This window comes from Thermobia domestica, chromosome 13 (assembly GCF_964235325.1).
Source record: "Thermobia domestica chromosome 13, izTheDome1.hap1.1, whole genome shotgun sequence".
Taxonomy (NCBI): domain Eukaryota; kingdom Metazoa; phylum Arthropoda; class Insecta; order Zygentoma; family Lepismatidae; genus Thermobia; species Thermobia domestica.
In genome coordinates, this window is record NC_137466.1 from 157,819,343 (window position 1) to 157,838,908 (window position 19,566).

The 19,566-nt window shown below is 34.9% G+C and overlaps 1 protein-coding gene across 5 annotated transcripts in view; it reads right to left on the reverse strand.

Moving 5' to 3' along the window:
* The window catches only part of LOC145668676 (ATP-dependent DNA/RNA helicase DHX36-like), a 111,095-nt gene that overhangs the window by 20,297 nt on the left and 71,232 nt on the right, over nt 1-19,566 (reverse strand). For all 5 annotated transcript variants that reach the window (XM_081736736.1, XM_081736737.1, XM_081736735.1 and 2 more), the window contains exon 15: nt 9,094-9,266. In XM_081736736.1, the coding sequence (XP_081592862.1) occupies nt 9,094-9,266 (173 nt within the window). The remainder of the gene's footprint in view (nt 1-9,093; nt 9,267-19,566) is intronic.

Consider the following 19,566-nt stretch of genomic DNA (forward strand, 5'->3'; position numbering starts at 1 on the left):
AGTGAATAAACTGCTCGTGAGATATATTTTCTTGGTATTATTTTGAGTACAAATAAAGTTTACAGTTCGTTAGTTGAATAACCAACTGCTTTTCGTTTCGAGTGTAATTCGGTTGGATAATTATTAATAGATCTGTTCTAAAATAATCTGTGGAAACTGAATTTTACTACAAATAGAGGAGAAATGCATGTTTAGTATGATTCCAAGTATCCATCTTGGTAATTACAGAGATACGCATAAAATGTATACTCATCTAGTTTAGTAACTTTACTTTAATCAAGGCCGAAACTACTTCATCAATTTATTACATACAAGGTGGCTGCAAAAATTAAAGGAAAAAATTTCCTGACTTTTCCCGGTCTTCCAGAACATTATTAGCCATATAGGCATTCCCATGTTCATGGGAAAACAAGGCCAAGAAAACATGACAACGACGATACATAAATAACATCAAACTAAAACACAATAACACACAGAGCAAAGTTATGTGATAATATGTAACAAACACAATCACGTAACAGTTTCAACATAATAACTGTGTCTTCATCAGACTTCCACGCCATCAAGGAAGTTATTGTGTTGAAACTGTTACATGATTGTGTTTTTTACATATTATCACATAGCCTTGCTCTGTGTTTTAGTTTGACAATATGAAAAAAAAAAAGGCCTGATAGAATAGTTGTAACTAACATATTTTCCCTAATCAACTAGAATAATGAATAATATAAAAACAAATATAACGTATTTTATTATTAAATTTCAGAACACTTACCTAATAAAAAAAATCCTATACAAAGCAAGAAATTAAACATCCTCCCTGAAACTTCAATCTGTAATTTTCGTCATATGATAAAAGTTTCGTCACATATGAAAGGAAAATGGCACAGCGAGGACTCACCAAAAAAATGGCGGATGTTTGTACATAAAACAGGATGCAGTATATCAACAACGTATCTTAAAAAAAAAATCAGTAGTATTATGTAATTCATTTCACTTCTCCAGACGTTTTATTTCCTTACCAATATTACGCATATCTTCCATTATTTTAGTCTTCTTAGCTTCAAGATCGTTCTAGAACGAATGATTTTTGTTTTCTTGTGTTCAGCTTCTTTTCTTTCTCTTTCTCTCGTTGTTGATTTGTTGCTTCTGCAAAACGAATACGAGCATTTCGCGCATAATAAATCGTGGATTTCATTATGAATAATTTTTCAAGGACACCAGAGAAGTTACTGAATCGTACAAGTCTGAGTGCTTCTAAAGTTTCTTCTTTTAAATTATCTATTACACATTATACATTCCACTGACTGAAAATCCTTTTTCTAGATTTCAATCTTCATGCGAGAAAATCAAGACCATTTTAAAGCATTTCTTAAATCATTTTACTCTGAAATATCTAAATTCTTTAGCCAAAAGTCATCCAAACATTGACTAGTTCCAGAATATTGACTCTCAATTGTTTTACAATTTGGATTCGAACAAAACTGTTCGAACTGGCTCACATCTCTTATCTACCCTATTGTCATTTAACCAATTATTTTCGATTAGTTCAGCTAAAAGAGATTTCATGCGATTCACTCCAACATCAGAACCTGCAAAAACATTATACTCCAAACACAAAAGAGCTCTAACCACTTTGTAATTTAAAAGTAATTTCTCCAAAATTTTAAGAACAAATGTCTGTAGACACTTTCTGCAATCTCAGCGAAAATTCAAAATGTGCAGATCCCTTATCAGTTGACATTTCTTAAAGGCAGTATGTGTAGTAAAACCAATGTTAACGTTTTTCACAGGAAGAAAGTTTTCTTAATTTTCCACATCATTTCGTTACATAAACTCTAAGAACAAAAAGGTTTTGGTTTTACACATTTATTTTTGCATCACATCTCTATCACGTCCGATAAAGACTTATAAAGAAATGGATCAAGAGGAGAGTCAGTCTGAAATGCAGTAAGGAAAGGTTCTACTTCTGAAGCACGTGCTTTCAAAACTGTAAGTTAAGGGACAAGTATTTTGTGTTCCAACATACCTGGCACGATCTGACAGCTCGAAGAGCTAAGAACTTTCTTATCCTTCCTGACACATTGAATGTACAACAGAAGTTACGGATAAATGTCAATGGGCAACACTACTATTTGTAATCCAATATAGATCAAAACTTCACTGGAAAATTTTCTGAGCCTCTCTAGAAGTGTACTCGGCATGATATACTGGAATAAGTTCAGAATACGTTATGAAGAGCTCTTAGAAATCCAACGATTCTCCAATTCGTTACCTCAACTGCAGCCTTAAGTGCTCCATGCAAAAAGAATAACCCACAACTTCCTATATCAAGTATTACAGTGCTATTTGGCGACGTCTTGATATCCGACTTATGAAGTTACACTGAAAAGTATTGTTTACATTGAAGCCATCCAACGAAATTTGAACAAACTTTTTTAAGTTCAAGGATGAAAACCCCTCTTTAAAAGCGATTAAAAGATCAGAAGCAGTAAAATTCCCTAAAAACGCCCATGTCAAATAACGCTTACACATTTGCTCTTTTACGGTACTCTAGAATTTCACATGTATGTCTCATTCAACAACTGAACTAGTTCATTTCTAAACCATAATCCATAAACTAAACTATGGTGATAATCCATATGCTATTTTATCATGTTGATGTTGTATTTTTCCGGCAATTTTACTGTATAGGGACATAAGTGATACTTTCGCATCTTTAGCAGCAGTGCGCATTAATGTATGTCATCACATTTTGAATACATCATAGTAATTTTTCACTTGTACTGTCATTTATTCCTAAGAATCTCTGTAAACTACTTTGTTTCGTCCCCGAACTCGTGCCCACTTACATCGTAGATTCTCACATTTGAGCACGCAACATCACCAGAAACCTTTAAGTTCTGTACAGACGAGGTACACATAAAATGATACTCACTAGTCAGAGTCAAAACGTACTGGCTTGTTTTCTTGATTTACAAAGGTTGGTTTCCATAATATTGAAATGGATGCGGCCATCTGCGTTTTTCTTTTCTTTTCTTCTTTTCTTTCATATGACTTGCAAATCGCTTGCCGTCCCCTGTTATTCAGCGAGAGGACGCTCGGGTAAATGTAGCAGCAAGCAGAAAAATTATCATTTGGTACTTCCCGAATCCACGACAAATAATTATCTAACAACCAGGAAGGATTAAACGTGGTCTTGAAATAGTTTGAATCTGACATGGTTATTATCTGCAAAAGAACACAAAATACAACGAATACCGAACACCACAATTACAACACCTCTTCACTTAAGATCCTGCCTCTGCGACTTGAACAACCACACTGAACCAGCTAAATTGCTGTTACTATGCACTCTACCTTCTCCTGCTCTCGATCGCCTCTCTATACAACAATATGCTGTCGTAAATAAAGTCTGCTATTGACGAATGTATAAAATATTTTTCTTCGGACATGTACGCAGCCTCGATCCACTGCATCACATCAATTTATTTGTTACTTCTTTCCCTTTTTTGGGAGCTAATCAAGTTTGTGTTTAATCGAGGCTTTAAGCATTGTTAAGTTTCAAAGATAAATGAAAATGCTGAGCTAAAACACTTACACAATGAAACAAGATTGCACGCTAATACATGACACTAACGTGTATACACTCATTCTCAGGTCACTATTTATTCATTTGGAATTTCTTGTAATAATGTCTTAACTACTTTGTATTAACTATTAGGTTCGCATATGTGGATCTTTACAAAATTCTAACTTTCAGCCACGAATATTATAGCGAAATTAAACTAAAGTCCCATGCCGGAATGCGAGCAGAGAACAGTTTATTGCAGAGAAAAATAAGATTGTGTTCCGGAACGTTATTTACACCGGATGAAAGAAGTCAATAATTGCAAATTCATAGTTTCACAGTTCCCGAGGGCGCCTTACGGTTATTGACAAAAACTAATTGCTTAACATTTATGCCTCACAATAAAGCGTTAGTTTAACGTCCCACAAACGAGATATTAATTACTGAGTTAATGTAAAAACGAAACGAATGTGGATGGGGGTGGAGGACGGAATAATCCCGAGAGAAACCCTCGAACTCAGTGTTTATTTACCACTAAACCCATATCGCGCACCCATGGTTTGAAAGCAGGGACTCTGACTCCGAAATAAACTCTCCACTGACTACGCCACCGAATGTGTGTTTTAAGTTAGTATCAGCAGCACAACACTTCAAACCCGCATCTGAAATATGAGCGATCGCTTGGATCTGTTTCCTTCAATGTAACACGTGATAATGAACCGTCAGTAACAAAGACTGTTTGTTTTCCTAGTTCTGAAATCTCAGGATTTTGGTGAAAAACAAGACACAGAACAGCAACATATGAACATGATAGAGATTCCATTTACGATTCGATTTTTTCACTACAATAAAGGTATGAAGATATCACCATTAAAACAGGAGTGGTTTACACATCATGAAACTTTCTTACTTCAGCGTATACTAAAACCAAATTAATATTACTTTACGATGATTTGAACTTCAGATTTTAACCATTCCTTTTTTTCTTTTCTTTCATTTCACTGCGCATTGCTAAATAAAGAAATCTTCGTTACATATTTTTTGAAAAGTGTGCTAGCAGGAGTGTTCAAATGGATGCACTTTCCTCTCCAACTCTCGGTGACCCTTCCCAAAAGCTGCATTCCAGGCACACAATATTTTTTACGCGTCCTGTTTGAAAAAAAATCTTGCTTTATAAATCTTTGAACATTTATTATTGACATTGAAACAGCATATATATATATATATATATATATATATATATATATATATATATATATATGAGACGCATCAACAATAATAAATTATTACAAATGTAAAACTATAGATGATATATATAAAACTCTATGGCCTATAGGACCCGGAGGTTCAATGCCGTGTTCACAAAAGCTCTCCACTGACTTCTATCCTTAGCCAACTGGATCCAGTTTCTACTCTGTATTCCTATTTCTGCGAGATCCATTTTAATATTGTCCTCCCATCTGTGCCTAGGTCTTCCTAATGGTCGTTTTCCGATTGGTCTTCCAGTCAAGACTTTGAAAGCATTTCTACTTTCTTTCATCCTAGCTACATGCCCTGCCACCTAAGCCTCCCAGACTTGATGACCCTAACAATGTTTGATAAAATGTATAAATTACGTAGTTCCTCGTTATGAAGTTTCCGCCATTCCCGTTCCTCTTAGGTCCGAATATTCGCCTCAGGATCTTGCTCTCAAATATTTTCAGTCTATGTTCTTCCCTCAGAGTAAGCGACCATGTTTCGCAACCATACAAAACAACTGGCATGATTATCGTTTTATATATTTTAAGCTTTAAATTCCTCGACGGAATTTGCGACAACAAGAGATTTTGAACTGAATAGTAATACGAATTCCCTGCTTTTAGTCGACATTTAATTTCTTCCTAAATATGATTTTCGTCTGTTAATATTGATCCTAGATATTTGAAAGTATCCACTTTATCAAAAGTATTATTTAATATTTTAACGTATAAATAATTTGCCGTATTACGATCCCGACGCACTTCCATGTATTTAGTTTTCTCTGCATTTACTTCTAAACTCAAGTCACTGCAAGCGTTTAATAGGGCCTCTGCATTTCTTTCTATTGTTCTTCTGTCATCCCCAATTAAATTTACATTATCAGCATACGCTATAACCTGGTGAACACCGTTCAACTCTAGGCCTTGGTTGCCATCTTTGATTTTCCTTGTAGCGTATTCCAGGACAAAGTTGAATAATAATGGCGACAACGCATCTCCTTGTTTCAGGCCATTCTCGACGTTAAAGCTCGTGGACAAAAACTTCCCTACCTGGACTTTACTTTGGGATTCATTTAAACATACCTTTATTATTCTAATTAACTTTTTCGGTATTCCAAATTCTGTAAGGACGTTGTACAATGTTTCTCTCCTAACCGAGTCGTAAGCCTTTCTAAAATCAATAAATAGTTGATGAACCGGGGTATTGTATTCCCACTTCTCTTCGAGTATTTGGCGAATGGTAAATATTTGGTTGTTTGTTGATCGATTTCGTCTAAATCCGCACTGATAATCTCCAATAATTTTATCTGCGTATGGGGTCAATTTTGCTAAAAGAATGTAAAAGAGTTTATAGGATGTTGACAGAAGACAAATGTCTCGATAATTTCTACAATCAGTTTTGTCGCCTTTCTTGTGAATTGGAACAATGATTGATTCTTTCCATTTTTGGGGCAATTCTTCCTTGTTCTAGATAAGGAGAATGAGTTTGTGTATCTTGTTCCACAAGTTTTCGCCTCAAGCTAAAATTAACTCAGCCGGAATTTTGTCTACACCCGGAGATTTGTGTTTCTTAAGTTTCTTTACAGCGTTTTCTACTTCTATTCGGTTCGGTTCTGGAATATACGGTTCTGCGGTGTGTATCTCCCTTTCTCAAGCATATTAGTTTTTGGTTGCGTGTTAAGCAAAGTGTGAAACAAATCTTTCTATCTATATAAGATGTTATCTGTATCCGTGAGAACTGTTCCGTCAGCTTTCTTTAATATATAAGCACGAGGTTGACAGTCTTTCTTAAGTTCGTTGATCCCTTTATACATGTCCCAAATGTTCTTATTTTTACTATCATCTTTAAGTTCCTTAATTTTAGCTTTCAAAAAATTGCATTTCTTTGTTCTGAAAGTTTTGGAATTTCCCGCCTGATGTCTACGAAATTCTGTGCAGTTATTTCAATCGAATTTTGTAGCCAACGTAATTTTGCCTGTTTTCTCTTCTCTGCTAGTTTCACGCATTCGTGGTCGAACCATGGTTTGTTCCACGTGTCCCAATTCTTCTTTTGCTGAAATTTTAATGCTATTTCTAATTTCAATCCAAGTATCCTCAACGCTAGTGTACTCGAATCTTCTAAAGCAGAGAATCTATTCGAAACTCCAGCCTAGTATTCCTCTCTTACCTAGCTCTCTTCTAATTTCTTTAAATTAAACCTCTCCGTTTTCAGACATTGAGTATTTCCTTTGTTCAACGATAATCTTTCTTTTATTATCGCTGCTACCAGTAGTGATCAGTACCACAATCAGCCCTTCTAAACGACCGGACGTCAATTACGCTAGACTGTCTTCTTCTACTAAAACGTGATCAATTTGATTGTGTTTTCCGCCTAGTGAGGTCCAAGTTATTTATGAACGTCGCGATGTGGGAATTTTTGTATTCTTCACGATAAGGTTTTTGGATGTTGCAAAGTTCACGAGTCTAACACCGATGTCATTACTTTCCTTTTGCAGACTTTCGTTCCCTGTAATTGGTTTGAAAATATCCTCTCGTCCTACCTTCGCATTGAAATCCCCTAATATAAGTTTCATATGTATCGCGGGAGTTGGTCGAATATCCGTTCCACTTCTTAGTAAACACTGTCTTTTATATCGTCATCTTAATCTTCTGTTGGGGTATGTACATTTAAAACAATTATATCACACCACCGACCCTTAAGAGTAATAAAATAAAGTCTGTCAGTAATAAATTAAATTCAAATTCGTTTGTGAACAAAAAATCCTGTTCCTAATTGGTGATTTTTATTTTCTTCCCTATAAATGAACGTAAAATTTCCGGAATTCACAGTTCCATTTCCTTCCCACGTAACTTCCTGAACTCCTACTAGGTCCATCCTGCATTTCTCTAAATCAATCGTTACGGATTTTAACGCGCCTGCCCTATAAAGACTTCTAATATTCCATGTTCCAAATCTCATGTCCATTTTCTTTTGCTGAGGTCGTGCCAAGTTATCAGTCCTTGTACGAGGGTTCTGTGAATGTTTCTGAACAAGTGCATTTTTTTACAGGATGAGTTTGTTAGCCTTACCGAAACCCCCCAAGCTGGAGGACCATTCCTTGTCGTCTGTCCGCGACTGCTTATTCAGTACATTCGCAGCTAACCTTTATATCTAGAGGCCTTCTCCTCGATCCGCAACATAAGAACGCGCCATGCCGTGGTGACAGGAACCCACGTTACACAAGAACCCATATATAAATATCTAACAATACATAAATGAGTTGAGTTGATTTTGAGTTTAACATCCCTTTCAATAGTAGAGCTATATGAAACTTGACCTACTGCTTAACGTGGAATCCGGACCGCATGGGCTCCCGCCGGGAATCGACCCCGGGTCTCCCATGCCAAAGGCGCGTACGCTAACCACTTAGCCACGAAGGAAGTCAATAATTCATAAATGTTGCATTAAAAGCATGAAGTAGAAAGTGCACTTTGGTATCTATAAACGTATCTCATATTTGAAGATCAAGAGTCTGGTGAAGTTAGTCTGGCTTCCAGACCCAGAGCATATGCTGATGTGCAACTTTATTAGCAATTTTAGTAAACTCGTAACATTTCCAAAATAAATCTCTTTGCGAACTAAAATACATTACAATGAAAACATAGAAGTTCAAGTACAGTCAACCGTATTCCAAAATACTTTCACTTGTGTGATAAGCTACTTTCACTTAATGCGGGACAGGGGAATCGAAACTAGTGAGAACGAAACACATTCGAATTGTGTGTGTGTCGAAAATGGTTTTACCATTGCATCATTGATCCAACTGCATTTTGTGGATGATTCATCAATATGATATTCCATTGCGCAAGCGAAAAACAAAAAGATAATGCGTACAACTGCAGAATGTAAGTTTGCTACACACAGTTAATGGAAAACACGGTTAGTTTCTACGTATGAAGTTGTCAATTAAAAAACAAGCACTCAACTGCATCTGAAATAGTCTTAAAATTTTCATTCTTAAATGTTTTCTAAAATCTCATCTTTGGAAATTCCCTGATTCTTAAAAGAATTCCCATAGTTTTCCTTGACTTTTACCTGATTTCTCAAATTACCTGACATTTTCCGGTTTTTCAGGTTGTCGCTACCCTGATATAGGATAAAGTCATAGTAAAGCTCAACAGCCAATGAAAACTTGCTCAATACACTTTCATTTACAAATTAGTTATTATAACCGCTGATACATATAGTTGAAATTTAGTAGTACAACAAAAGAAATCGTGAGCTTTCTACACAGCGCTAAAACAAACCTTAATAAGGAAAGTGTGTTTGGTGATAAGTAATATTCCCAGCAAAAATTTCTTCCATTGCCATCTCCTTCTTCCGATTCCCACCGGCAGACCGCTTGTGCAAGGACCAAATGATCACTCCTTGAGCCACTTGAAAGTTCTTTCTTTTTTCTTGTAACTTGTTGCTCTTGTCCCTATAACAAAGAAAGTTCAAATACTACCTTTCACAAATAAACAATGTAGGCAAAGCTGTAAAAACTGGATTACTCCAAAATGATTAAAATCATTACCCGTAACTTTGTCGATTAGAATCCTACAATAATTGGAATATATATCAGGTTATCTTAAACGTGTTTTCAGCCTTTTGTGCACGAGATGGAGTCAGTGTCTCAAATCTCAGAGTATATGATTCGCAGCGGTCAGACCTAATGCCATTTGACAGCTGAAGCATATAGAAGGGGTCGTTCTGGAAATTTCGATGTTCAAAATGCTCCTCGCAGTGGGGCACCAATCAAAGTTCAGCAAAACTGGCATGTAAGTAGTCGTGACATCGTCATTATCTAAACATCCATCACCGAACAGTGTAAAGCCATTTAGGGAAAGCTCGCTGCAGAAAGAGCTGCCTGGATCCCTCATGATCTAACTCCAAAACACTTACTCGATTGAATTTCTATTTGCGAATCTCTACTGCAATGTAACGAACTCGTGTCATTTCTGAATAGGTTGATCACAAATAATGAGAAGTAAATAACCTACAATATGCGAACAAGACCGTGGTCGACGCGAGAAACTCCATAGTCTGTGGCAAAGCCCACACTGACGTCCAAGAAGGTTATGTGTGTGATTGGTGGAATTAAAGGGCATCGTGCATTACAAGCTGCTGCTGCCGCCGACCAGAACTATAGACTCGGACCTGTACTTCCGATAATTAGCACAAGTGCTCCTAGCAGTTCAAAAGAAACGGTCGGAACTGCTAAAGACGGGCATAGTATATAGCATACTACGCTGACAACGCCAGACCGCATACAACTTTGACATCTGTCAGAATTGAGAGAACTTGGCTAGGAAGATTTAACACATCTATCATATAGCCTGGACCTGGTACCATCCGACTATATTTTAATAACAATAAATGTATTCCTAATTGTAGCTTCCAAAGGCTCAATATTTTTTGATAACCTGATTATAACTCGATCACTTCTATTAATTCATTGAATATCTCTTGACATGATGTTATACAATTTCTAACTGTTGTATGCTAATGTCATTTATAATCATTTAACAACTTACGAAATTTATTTAAAGCTATGACTTCCTACCAGGGTGAATTGATTTAAATCAGTCTGATTTAAATCACGATATAAATCAAGATTTAAATCACTTGATTTTTTTAATAAAAATCGTTGATTTAAATCGAATTTCGAAATAAATTAATTTAAAGTGAAAATAAGTAAAATCCCGTTTATGTTCTGTTATTTCGATTATGGAAGTTAATAATCATAATACAATGAGACTCAAATGTACAGTATAGTATGAAAACAAGTGTTATGCGGAGGATGATTAGGGAAAATCCCGTTTTGAACAGGTAACGGAGCAATCCTACTTTCTTCTTTTCGTAACATTGGGTTTGGGTTTTAAAATCGTTAACTATTCCAACGCGGAAATCACCATCGACATTAAAGATAAAAATTCCTTTTTGTGCGTGTCTGTTTGTTCCCAGATAATAGGGCGTATTTAGAGGGGTCCTATCCCCGCCATTTTTTTTTTTTTTTTTTTTTTTTTTTTGTTAATTTTATAGCTTTAGGCGAAATTTGTGTATTTCATGCGGCAAGCTAGCTCTGAGATTTTAAAAATAGGCCCTTGCCAAATATCAGTAGCTTTTGTGATAAAAGGTGTCATTTTGATAAACGTTGTTGTACTTTTTCCTTAATGCTTAACCTTTTAAATTATATCACCTATTTTTAGATGATAGGGTAGAATCTTCATTATTCGATTAAAAAAGGCTTTTTAAAAGGATTTCAATAAGGCTTTTTGCTTCGTTTTCTTCAAGACTGGAGGCATTTTAGAACACGTTACAAATGTTTTCACGCCTTTCTGCGTTGAGGCATAGTATGTGATGACGTCATAAATTTAAAAAGATATTTTTTGTTATGCGTATTATTGTTTTTTGGCGGCTTACATTTTGCATTCAGAAGACTGAAATTTTGCACACGCGTTCAGCGCACGCCTTAATAATTTTCAGATGTTTTCATATCTCTGTGTGGAAACAGCGGGTTTCAGAGGGGCAAAAATGTTTTTTTAAAAAAGGATATTTTTAACAAAAATTAGCTTTTTTTCGTGATTTTCCCGTCTCAGATGGAGACATATGAATGGTACCGTTTGAAAGGCTGTTCTATTCTGAAGAAAATGATATACGTACTATGCTCCTAGGATAAATAGGGGATGTCTCAGGAAACTGTTACCTGAGATCCTGTTTTATACAGGAATCTGGGGTATTTGGGGAATACTATTTTTCGCGGGCTTACTTTTGCACCTACAAGATTGAAATTTTGCACATTTACTCAGTGCACACCTCAGTATTTTTCAGATTTGTTTCAGATCTCTGCCTTAAAACAGGGGGAGGGGTCCACAGAGGTAAGAATTTAAAATATATATATATATATATATATATTTAACAGAAAATTCCTTTTTTCGTGATTTACCCGCCCCAGATACACGATGGAGACATTTGAAGGGTACCGTGTGAAAATTTGTTTTATTCTGAAGAGAATAATGTACAAATCATGATCCTAGGATAAATAGGGATGTCTGAGGAAATTTTTATATTACATCCGGGTCATCTGGGGCATTGTGGAGATGTTCTTAGCTCATTGTTAAATAGTTTCCTTACCCTTACTACTCAAGATCAGGGTTTGAAAAAACCCGGGTATTTTTGAAAAAACCCAACCCACCTGGGTCCATGTGGGTTTTTTCGGGTATTTTCGGGTTTAATTGGGTTTTATCGGGTTTAATTGGGTTTTATCGGGTTTAATTGGGTTTTTTCGAAATATTTCAATGTCTTTGGGGTAAAAATGTTAAAATATGATTTACATTTCAAGATTGTCATTGTCACAACTTGCAACATTTTTCTATTCTCTGCTGTTTTGAAAAAATGGCCGCCATTTTGAAATTTTTTATTGGATAGCCGAAAAAAATTTATACAGCAAATTTAGAATGTCTCGTGCTTCTACCCTCAAAATTTGAACTTAAAAAGTCCGAAAATTGTACCCTGTAGCATGGATACACGCTATTTTGAATAATGGCCACCATTTCGAAATTTTATGCCGCCAAAATATATACAGCTAACTTAGTCTCTCGTGCTTTTACTCTGAAAATTTCAACTTGAAAGACCTAAAACTGCCCTTTGTAGCGTGGATATCCGCTACTTTTTTTAAAGAGCCATTTTGTAATTTTACGTTCGTATGCCGCCAAAATCTATGCAGAAAATTTAGTGTCTCCAATTTGTATCCTGAAGATTTAAAAGACCGAAAGTTGAACACTGTGTAGTACAGGCAGACAAACGAACAAATGTAGACCGTCCCAGATCCCAGGAGCCTGAGTGACGTTCGGCAAATATGAATACCAAATAACTATATTAATTTGAAACAAAGACATAATTCATCAAAATGTCTTGTATGAAATTAATATTTTTCAACGTAAAATAAATGATTTTATTGTTGAAGTTCACTTTCGATGCTTTGTGCGTTCAATTACGGGAATTTCCCGAGCACTTGTTACAAGACGGTTCTTTTCTAGTGTTTGCCAACTATGGAAAGTAGAAAAACCGCACCCTCGCAAAATTCCCTATGATATAGGTCAAAGTGTAACGTATCTCTGTTTGGACCCCCTCCCCCATGGGAAGGAAAATACTATCATAGTGAACAAAAGTACATTAGCACCTGTATTCTGCACATCCTTAGTACATTCAATAATAAGCTTAATGCTATAAATTAGGAATGGCTAAATTCCGGAAATTTCACTTTCTCGGATTTCGGAAAATTCCAGAATTCAAAAATGTCGATAACTCAGAAGTTAAAATAAAGTTAAATAGCCTCTAAAATTGCCCTCAAATACTATATTCTTCATGTTAGCTTTAATTCGTAAAACATGTGCTCCATCCATCTTGATGGTGAATTTTAGAGCGAAATATAGCATTTAGGTCATGGAATTCTTATCTAACTATAGAATATACTATAAGAAAGCTATTTACATAGAAAAATCATGAAAATAAAAGAAGCCAAAATTTCCAAAATTCTCGTTTTTTCCCAAAAAAGCCGGCTTTTTTGCATCTCTAACCTGGAGGCACAGGTTTTCCTAGACTACTTGGTGGACACCTATGCTGAGGATCTGAATGCAACCTTCCACCCGTAAATGCGGCAATACTGGATTGTTATTTGACTTCGGAAAATTCCAGAATTCAGAAATTTTTCCGAATTCCAGAATTTGCCATCCTTACTATAAATGAGAAACTGAAATCGGGATTGATTTTTTTTTTTATCACCACTTCTTTAAAATTATCTAAACAAATTAATAAATTAATCTTTACTTGACAATTTTGGATTTGGAAAATGAAACTTACACTTCTACAATTCTTTAAACTTATACTTCAACTACAAGAAATTACTTTAAGAACTCCTTTTTCACTCTCTATAAATGTATAAAATTCTTTAGAAGTAAATTTTAAATTTTGACTGATACAGTTCTTGTCATCTCTTTAAAATTATGCAAGCAGATGAACAAAATATATTAATCGTTAATTGATGGTGAAAGGTGGCAGTTTTGGATTTACAGAATCAAAGTTACTTTTTAAATCTAACTTTGAACTAGATACAAGTTTGAAAAAACCTTTCATAAATAGGCTGGTAAGAAGTTTGCACGGATCACCGGCTTTAATCAAAATAACAGCAATATTTCCGGCCAGGCCGGTGAAAAACCAACCCTATTCTTTTCCGAAAATTAATTTAAAACAATTAACAAAGATAGGCCTATAATTCATATTTATAAAGTAAATGTTTCAAAATGTAATAAATGAAATTAAATATCTTCCAGCGTAAAATAAATAGTTTTATTGTTGAAGTATTCCGATGCTTTGCGCATTCAATTGCGGGAATTTCCCGAACACTTCTTTCATGACAGGTTTTCTCTGAAAATGCAGCTTGCTTTACTGTACACCGAAACTTCAATTAATACTGAAGTTTGAATTCAGCACTTGAAATAGTAAGCGTTACGTAGTCTTGGGAGCTCCGAGCATTAAGCTTCTTAATTTTGACAAGAATTTTTATGCTATTGCTGGTGTTGATTCTACAGAATGCTTATTTGAAGGGTAGCAACAAATTACTGTTGTTGGAAAACCAAATTGTTGTTGTTGAAAAACCAAATTTTACTGAATACTTTTGTTACCACCAAAGGTAAGAAATAATACTAATAGTTTTACTAATGTATTTACATATTTACTGTTAGTACCGGTACCTATGACCTTAAATCCAACATATGAGGGATAACGTCTCTCGGCGGCGCCGAGTCAGGAAGCACACTATTGACGGAAAGTACTTTTCTAAAATATAGAATTGCTTATTTTACTTCAAATAGGCTATAAGGATAATCCACACATTAATTTGTTCTATAATTATCTCACGCTGTTTTTTTTATTTTTTTATTTTTATTTTTTTTTTTTTTTTATTCATTCATTCATTCAGTTTATTCAAAACTTTATAAAGGTCTTATGTTGAATATTGTTGTCTACCTTAAAGTGAAATCATCTAATTCGCCCAAAGAAAGTTCAAAATCTGATAAAAATTACTTTCAATGTGATAACCTTAGTTGTACCAAAAATATACTAACAAAAACCTCAAAAACCCAGGTGGGTTTTAAGGCGGTTTTTTTCAGGCGGGTCCAACCCGAAAAAACCCACTGGGTTTTTTCGGGCTGGGCCCACTTGGGCAAACCCTGCTCAAGATAGAAGCTTGAAATTTTGTACACACATTTAGTACACTCCTTAGTATTTCCCAGTTGATTTTGAGATCTGTGCGTTAACACAGGGAAATCCAGAGGGTATCAAAAAATTCAAAAAAAAAAAAAAAAAAAAGTTTAAAAAAATGCCGATTACTCTCAAAATTTTCCGCTTGGACATGATAGGAAAATGTGAATGTTACCGTTTCAAAAGCTGTTCTATTCTAAGGAGAGTGATGTAAGTACTAGGATGAATAGGGATGATGCTGTAGCTGCTTGACTGAAAGTCTATAATTTACCTTTGAAAAGAGCTATAATTTAAAAGGGTTAAGAAACATTCTTTGGGATTGATATAGCTTAACGATTGGGGATAATTCAAAATTCAACCCCAATACTTTCACTTAAATGGCATAATTAGCATTTAATACTAACTCCTAATGCTTTTTCTTCAGTTCGCAACTTGTATTATACAAGAAGAAAGATTTGATTTAAATCAAAAAAATCGATGTAAATCAAAAAAATCAACGAAAATGTTTTTTTATAAAAAAATCATGATTTTTTTCCACCCTGCTTCCTACGCACTACATGTAAGAAACTACAGTGAAATAATAATAATAATAATAATAATAATAATAATAATAATAATAATAATAATAATAATAATAATAATAATAATAATGTGGAAGTGTTATTCCACATTTTCTTGACTTCAGTACTTCCCACCTTCTGGTAGTCTCTACTCTCCAATTTTCCCACATACTCATTTTACAAAAGTTGGATGAATTCCTAACGCGAAACGAGGATAAGATCGGATGTATATCTCGGAACAACGGGACTCACGTTCTCTCGGTTGATAGGTAGGTACCTTACCGGCTATGTCATTGCGGCTATAATAATAATAATAATAATAATAATAATAATAATAATAATAATAATAATAATAATAATAATAATAATAATAATAATAATAATAATAATAATAACGACAACTTCAAAACAGTTCTGTAATCTAGTGATCTATCCGTGATTATTCGTAGGCCTAATAGATTGACCCGACTGAAGATCATTTGCGACACACAGGATTAAGGGTCCGAGTGTGTGAGCCCGTTTAAATGAGATGAGTTACACCGAAATTTGAAAGTTATAGTTATGTACACCTGACTAAGTGCGTTGAACAGGTGTAGTGACTTTCCTGACTCCGATAATATAAATTACAAACAAGTATAGATAGATGTGTCCGTTTGAGTGAGAAAATCTAGCTGAGTTTTGAACTAGTGGCTATACTCTCACCCGACTGAGGTGTTGGACGGGATACTTCTCCGGTATTACATGTAAGGCAAGAGAAAAAAAGACACTTGATTTGTAGTTGCTTGGATCCCTATAGAATTTCGATAAAATAAAAAAGACTCCATATACACACTGGTTGTTCTGATACACTAAAACATCTCTCTCATTCTGTATTTTTGCATACATTATACGATTTTTTTTTTTTTTTTTTTATGATTAAAAGTTCAAAGTATTGATAAAACAGTTGACACTGGAAAATAATACGGAATGAAAATAAACATCGAAAAATACAAATTCATGAGAATATCCCGTGGAAATAAGCCCTTACAGACCAGAGTAGAACAAAGATTGAAGAGGTCGATCATTTCAAATACAGGGGAATCTATTGACGAGAGACAATATTGTACGAAATAGATTAAACAAAAATTGCCTTACGCAAAGAGACATTCAAAAGGAAATGATCACTCCCAACTAGCAGGCTTAACATTGGACTCAGGAAGAAGCTGGTCAAGGATTACATATGGAATATTGGGTTGTATGATTCGGAGACTAGGATATTACGAAAGTTTCAGAAGAAATATTCAAAGAGCTTCGAAATGTGATGTTGGAGGAAAATGAAGATAAAATGAGTGAAGAGAAGAGAAACGAAAATATATTAAAACGGGTAGGAGAGAAGAGGACGCTTATAGCAGGCATCTTTCGTAGGAAGGCCAACTGAATTTGACATACCTTGCAAGGAAATTGTCTTCTTCTTAAAGCCATAGTGAAAGATGGAGCGAAAGCGAGAAGTAAAAACACAACTGATCGATGATCTGAAAATTAAAAGAAAATATTGGGAAGTAAAAGAGGAAGAGGAAGATCAAGAAACGTGGAAGAAACATTTCCAGGATCGAATCTAAGAAAGAAAGAAATAAAGAAGAAGAAAAAAAACATTAATTCAGGTAGTGTTGTAAAAAAACGGTTTTTTTTCTGTGAAGTTTTTTTTTCAATAAAAAACCGTTCTTTTTCATGTTTTTTTTTCAAAAGTCTGTTTTTTTTTCTGGCAACTATTATTTATTGATTTATGTTGCAGATTATTGAAATAATCAATAGAACTTGAGTCGAAGCCCTCGTAACTTACAAATCGTTTGTTTCTTTGTAACTATACGAGCAAAATTGTGTGATTATTCCTTTCGACCCCAGGTCATTTTTGGCGTTTTCCTACATTTCCAGTTAGTGACTTATTGCTCAAAAACTATTCACTCGATTGATATGGTTAAGGCCTTGTTTTTAAGAAAATGGATGTGGCTACTTTTGGTGTAAGTTGTATTGCAGTGTTTCCAACGGGTGGGAAATTATTGAGGGAAATGTAGGGGTGAAAATTTACAAAAAATTCCCTAAACGAAATTCAATTTTTTTTTCTAGCACCACTGCTCCTATATGGGTTCAAGTCACCAAAAAACATCTTTGGTGTGTTGACAAGGTACAGTGAAATCCTGAAGTCGCTGGCTTCCATTCAAAGAGGGAAAGAAAAAATTCTGTCACACACATGAAATTTTGACACTTTTTACGCCTCAGAAGCAAAAATCAAATATGCCGGGGTACAGCTTCTCTAGTTATCCTATTGAAACTTTTTATGGTGCGTTCTGTAGGGCAAAGAGGAAGCTTTCAGGTAGTGGTAAGTTTGTTTCAATGTAGCCAGTAAGAGGGTAATAATAGAGGGGAAAAGGGAAATTTTCCGAATTTTTCACCTAATAGCGGGAATTAATTGTTTTGGCTGGAAACGCTGCCATCAGACAGACGAAAACTATCTGAAAATAAACCGTAGTGCTTCAAGAATATATCCTACTAGTATCATGGCGATATAGAACAAAGTAAGCATGAAATTTAAAAAAAAATCTCATTCTACCTCAGAAATTCACCATTTTCTCACCATTTCCAGAACATGGTTTATTATAAACCTCAACTGTACTTCCCCTAATTATTCTAGTAAAACTTTTTATAGTGCGCTGTGTAGGCTAAGGATGAGGCTGTTAGACACTGGTACATTTGTTCGAATGTAGCCAACAAGAAGGAAATAATAGGAATAAAAACGAGAATTTTTTCCAAAATTTGCCCCTAAAATCTGGAATTAAAATTTTTTGTAGCTAGCAACACTACTATCAGACACACACAAACTATCTTAAAATAAGCTTTGGTATCCCTTTAATATATCCTACAAATATTGTGACGATATCTAATAAAGTAAGCATGTCAATAAAAAATATCTCATTCTACCTTTAAAAAATCACAGTTATCTTTCCAATTAGAGAACAAGGTCCACTGTAAACCTCAACTGTACTTCCCCTAATTATCCTATTGAAACTTTCTATAGTGGGTTGTGTAGAGCAAAGATGAGACTTCCAGATACTGGTACGTTTGTTCCGATATAGCCAACAAGAGGGAAATAATAGAAACAAAACATATAATTTTTCCAAAATTTCCCCCTAAAATCTGAAATTAAAATATTCTGTAGCTGGCAACACTGCTACCAAACAGACGCAAACTATCTTAAATTAAACATTGGTACTCCACTAATATATCCTACAAGTATTATGGCGATATTTAAGGAACAAAGCTTCTAATTACCAAAAATATATTACGGTAAACAGAAAAGTAAGGGAAAATTAGAAAAATCAAGGGCTAGAACCTAAATACGAATTTTACGTGCGCCCCCTAATTACCCCATTGTAACGATCTGTACTTTCGTTTGTTAAGTGAGAACAAATGTTCGATTGGCGTAAGTTGACTTGCACTCGGACGTATAGGTACGGATTTATAAACAAAAATTCCTAATTTTTTGCCCATATATAGGAGAATTTTAATTTCCCTAATTGGCAACACTGCGCGCAGGCCCGCCCATTTGATGTCAACAGTTAGGTATCCATCCGAGGTATCTACCTGGCAAGTCTTAAGGATGTCTTTTTACAACGAAGGAAGCTACAGGGGAAAAAAAAGTAAATTCGAAATTAGAAAATTCTCGAATTTTTGACTGGGGTGAAATTTGAGAAGGAAATTCGACACCAGAAGAAAAAGAAATTAATATGTTAAACTATAGTCCAACCACATTTTGCAAGAATAATATCCCGATATCTTAGTGTCCACACTGGAGCGGATTAAACAAGTGACACACCTGTGTGTGCCACTTTGGCCACCTGGGCCACCGAGTATACATTTGATTACATTTTTTTGACTACTAAC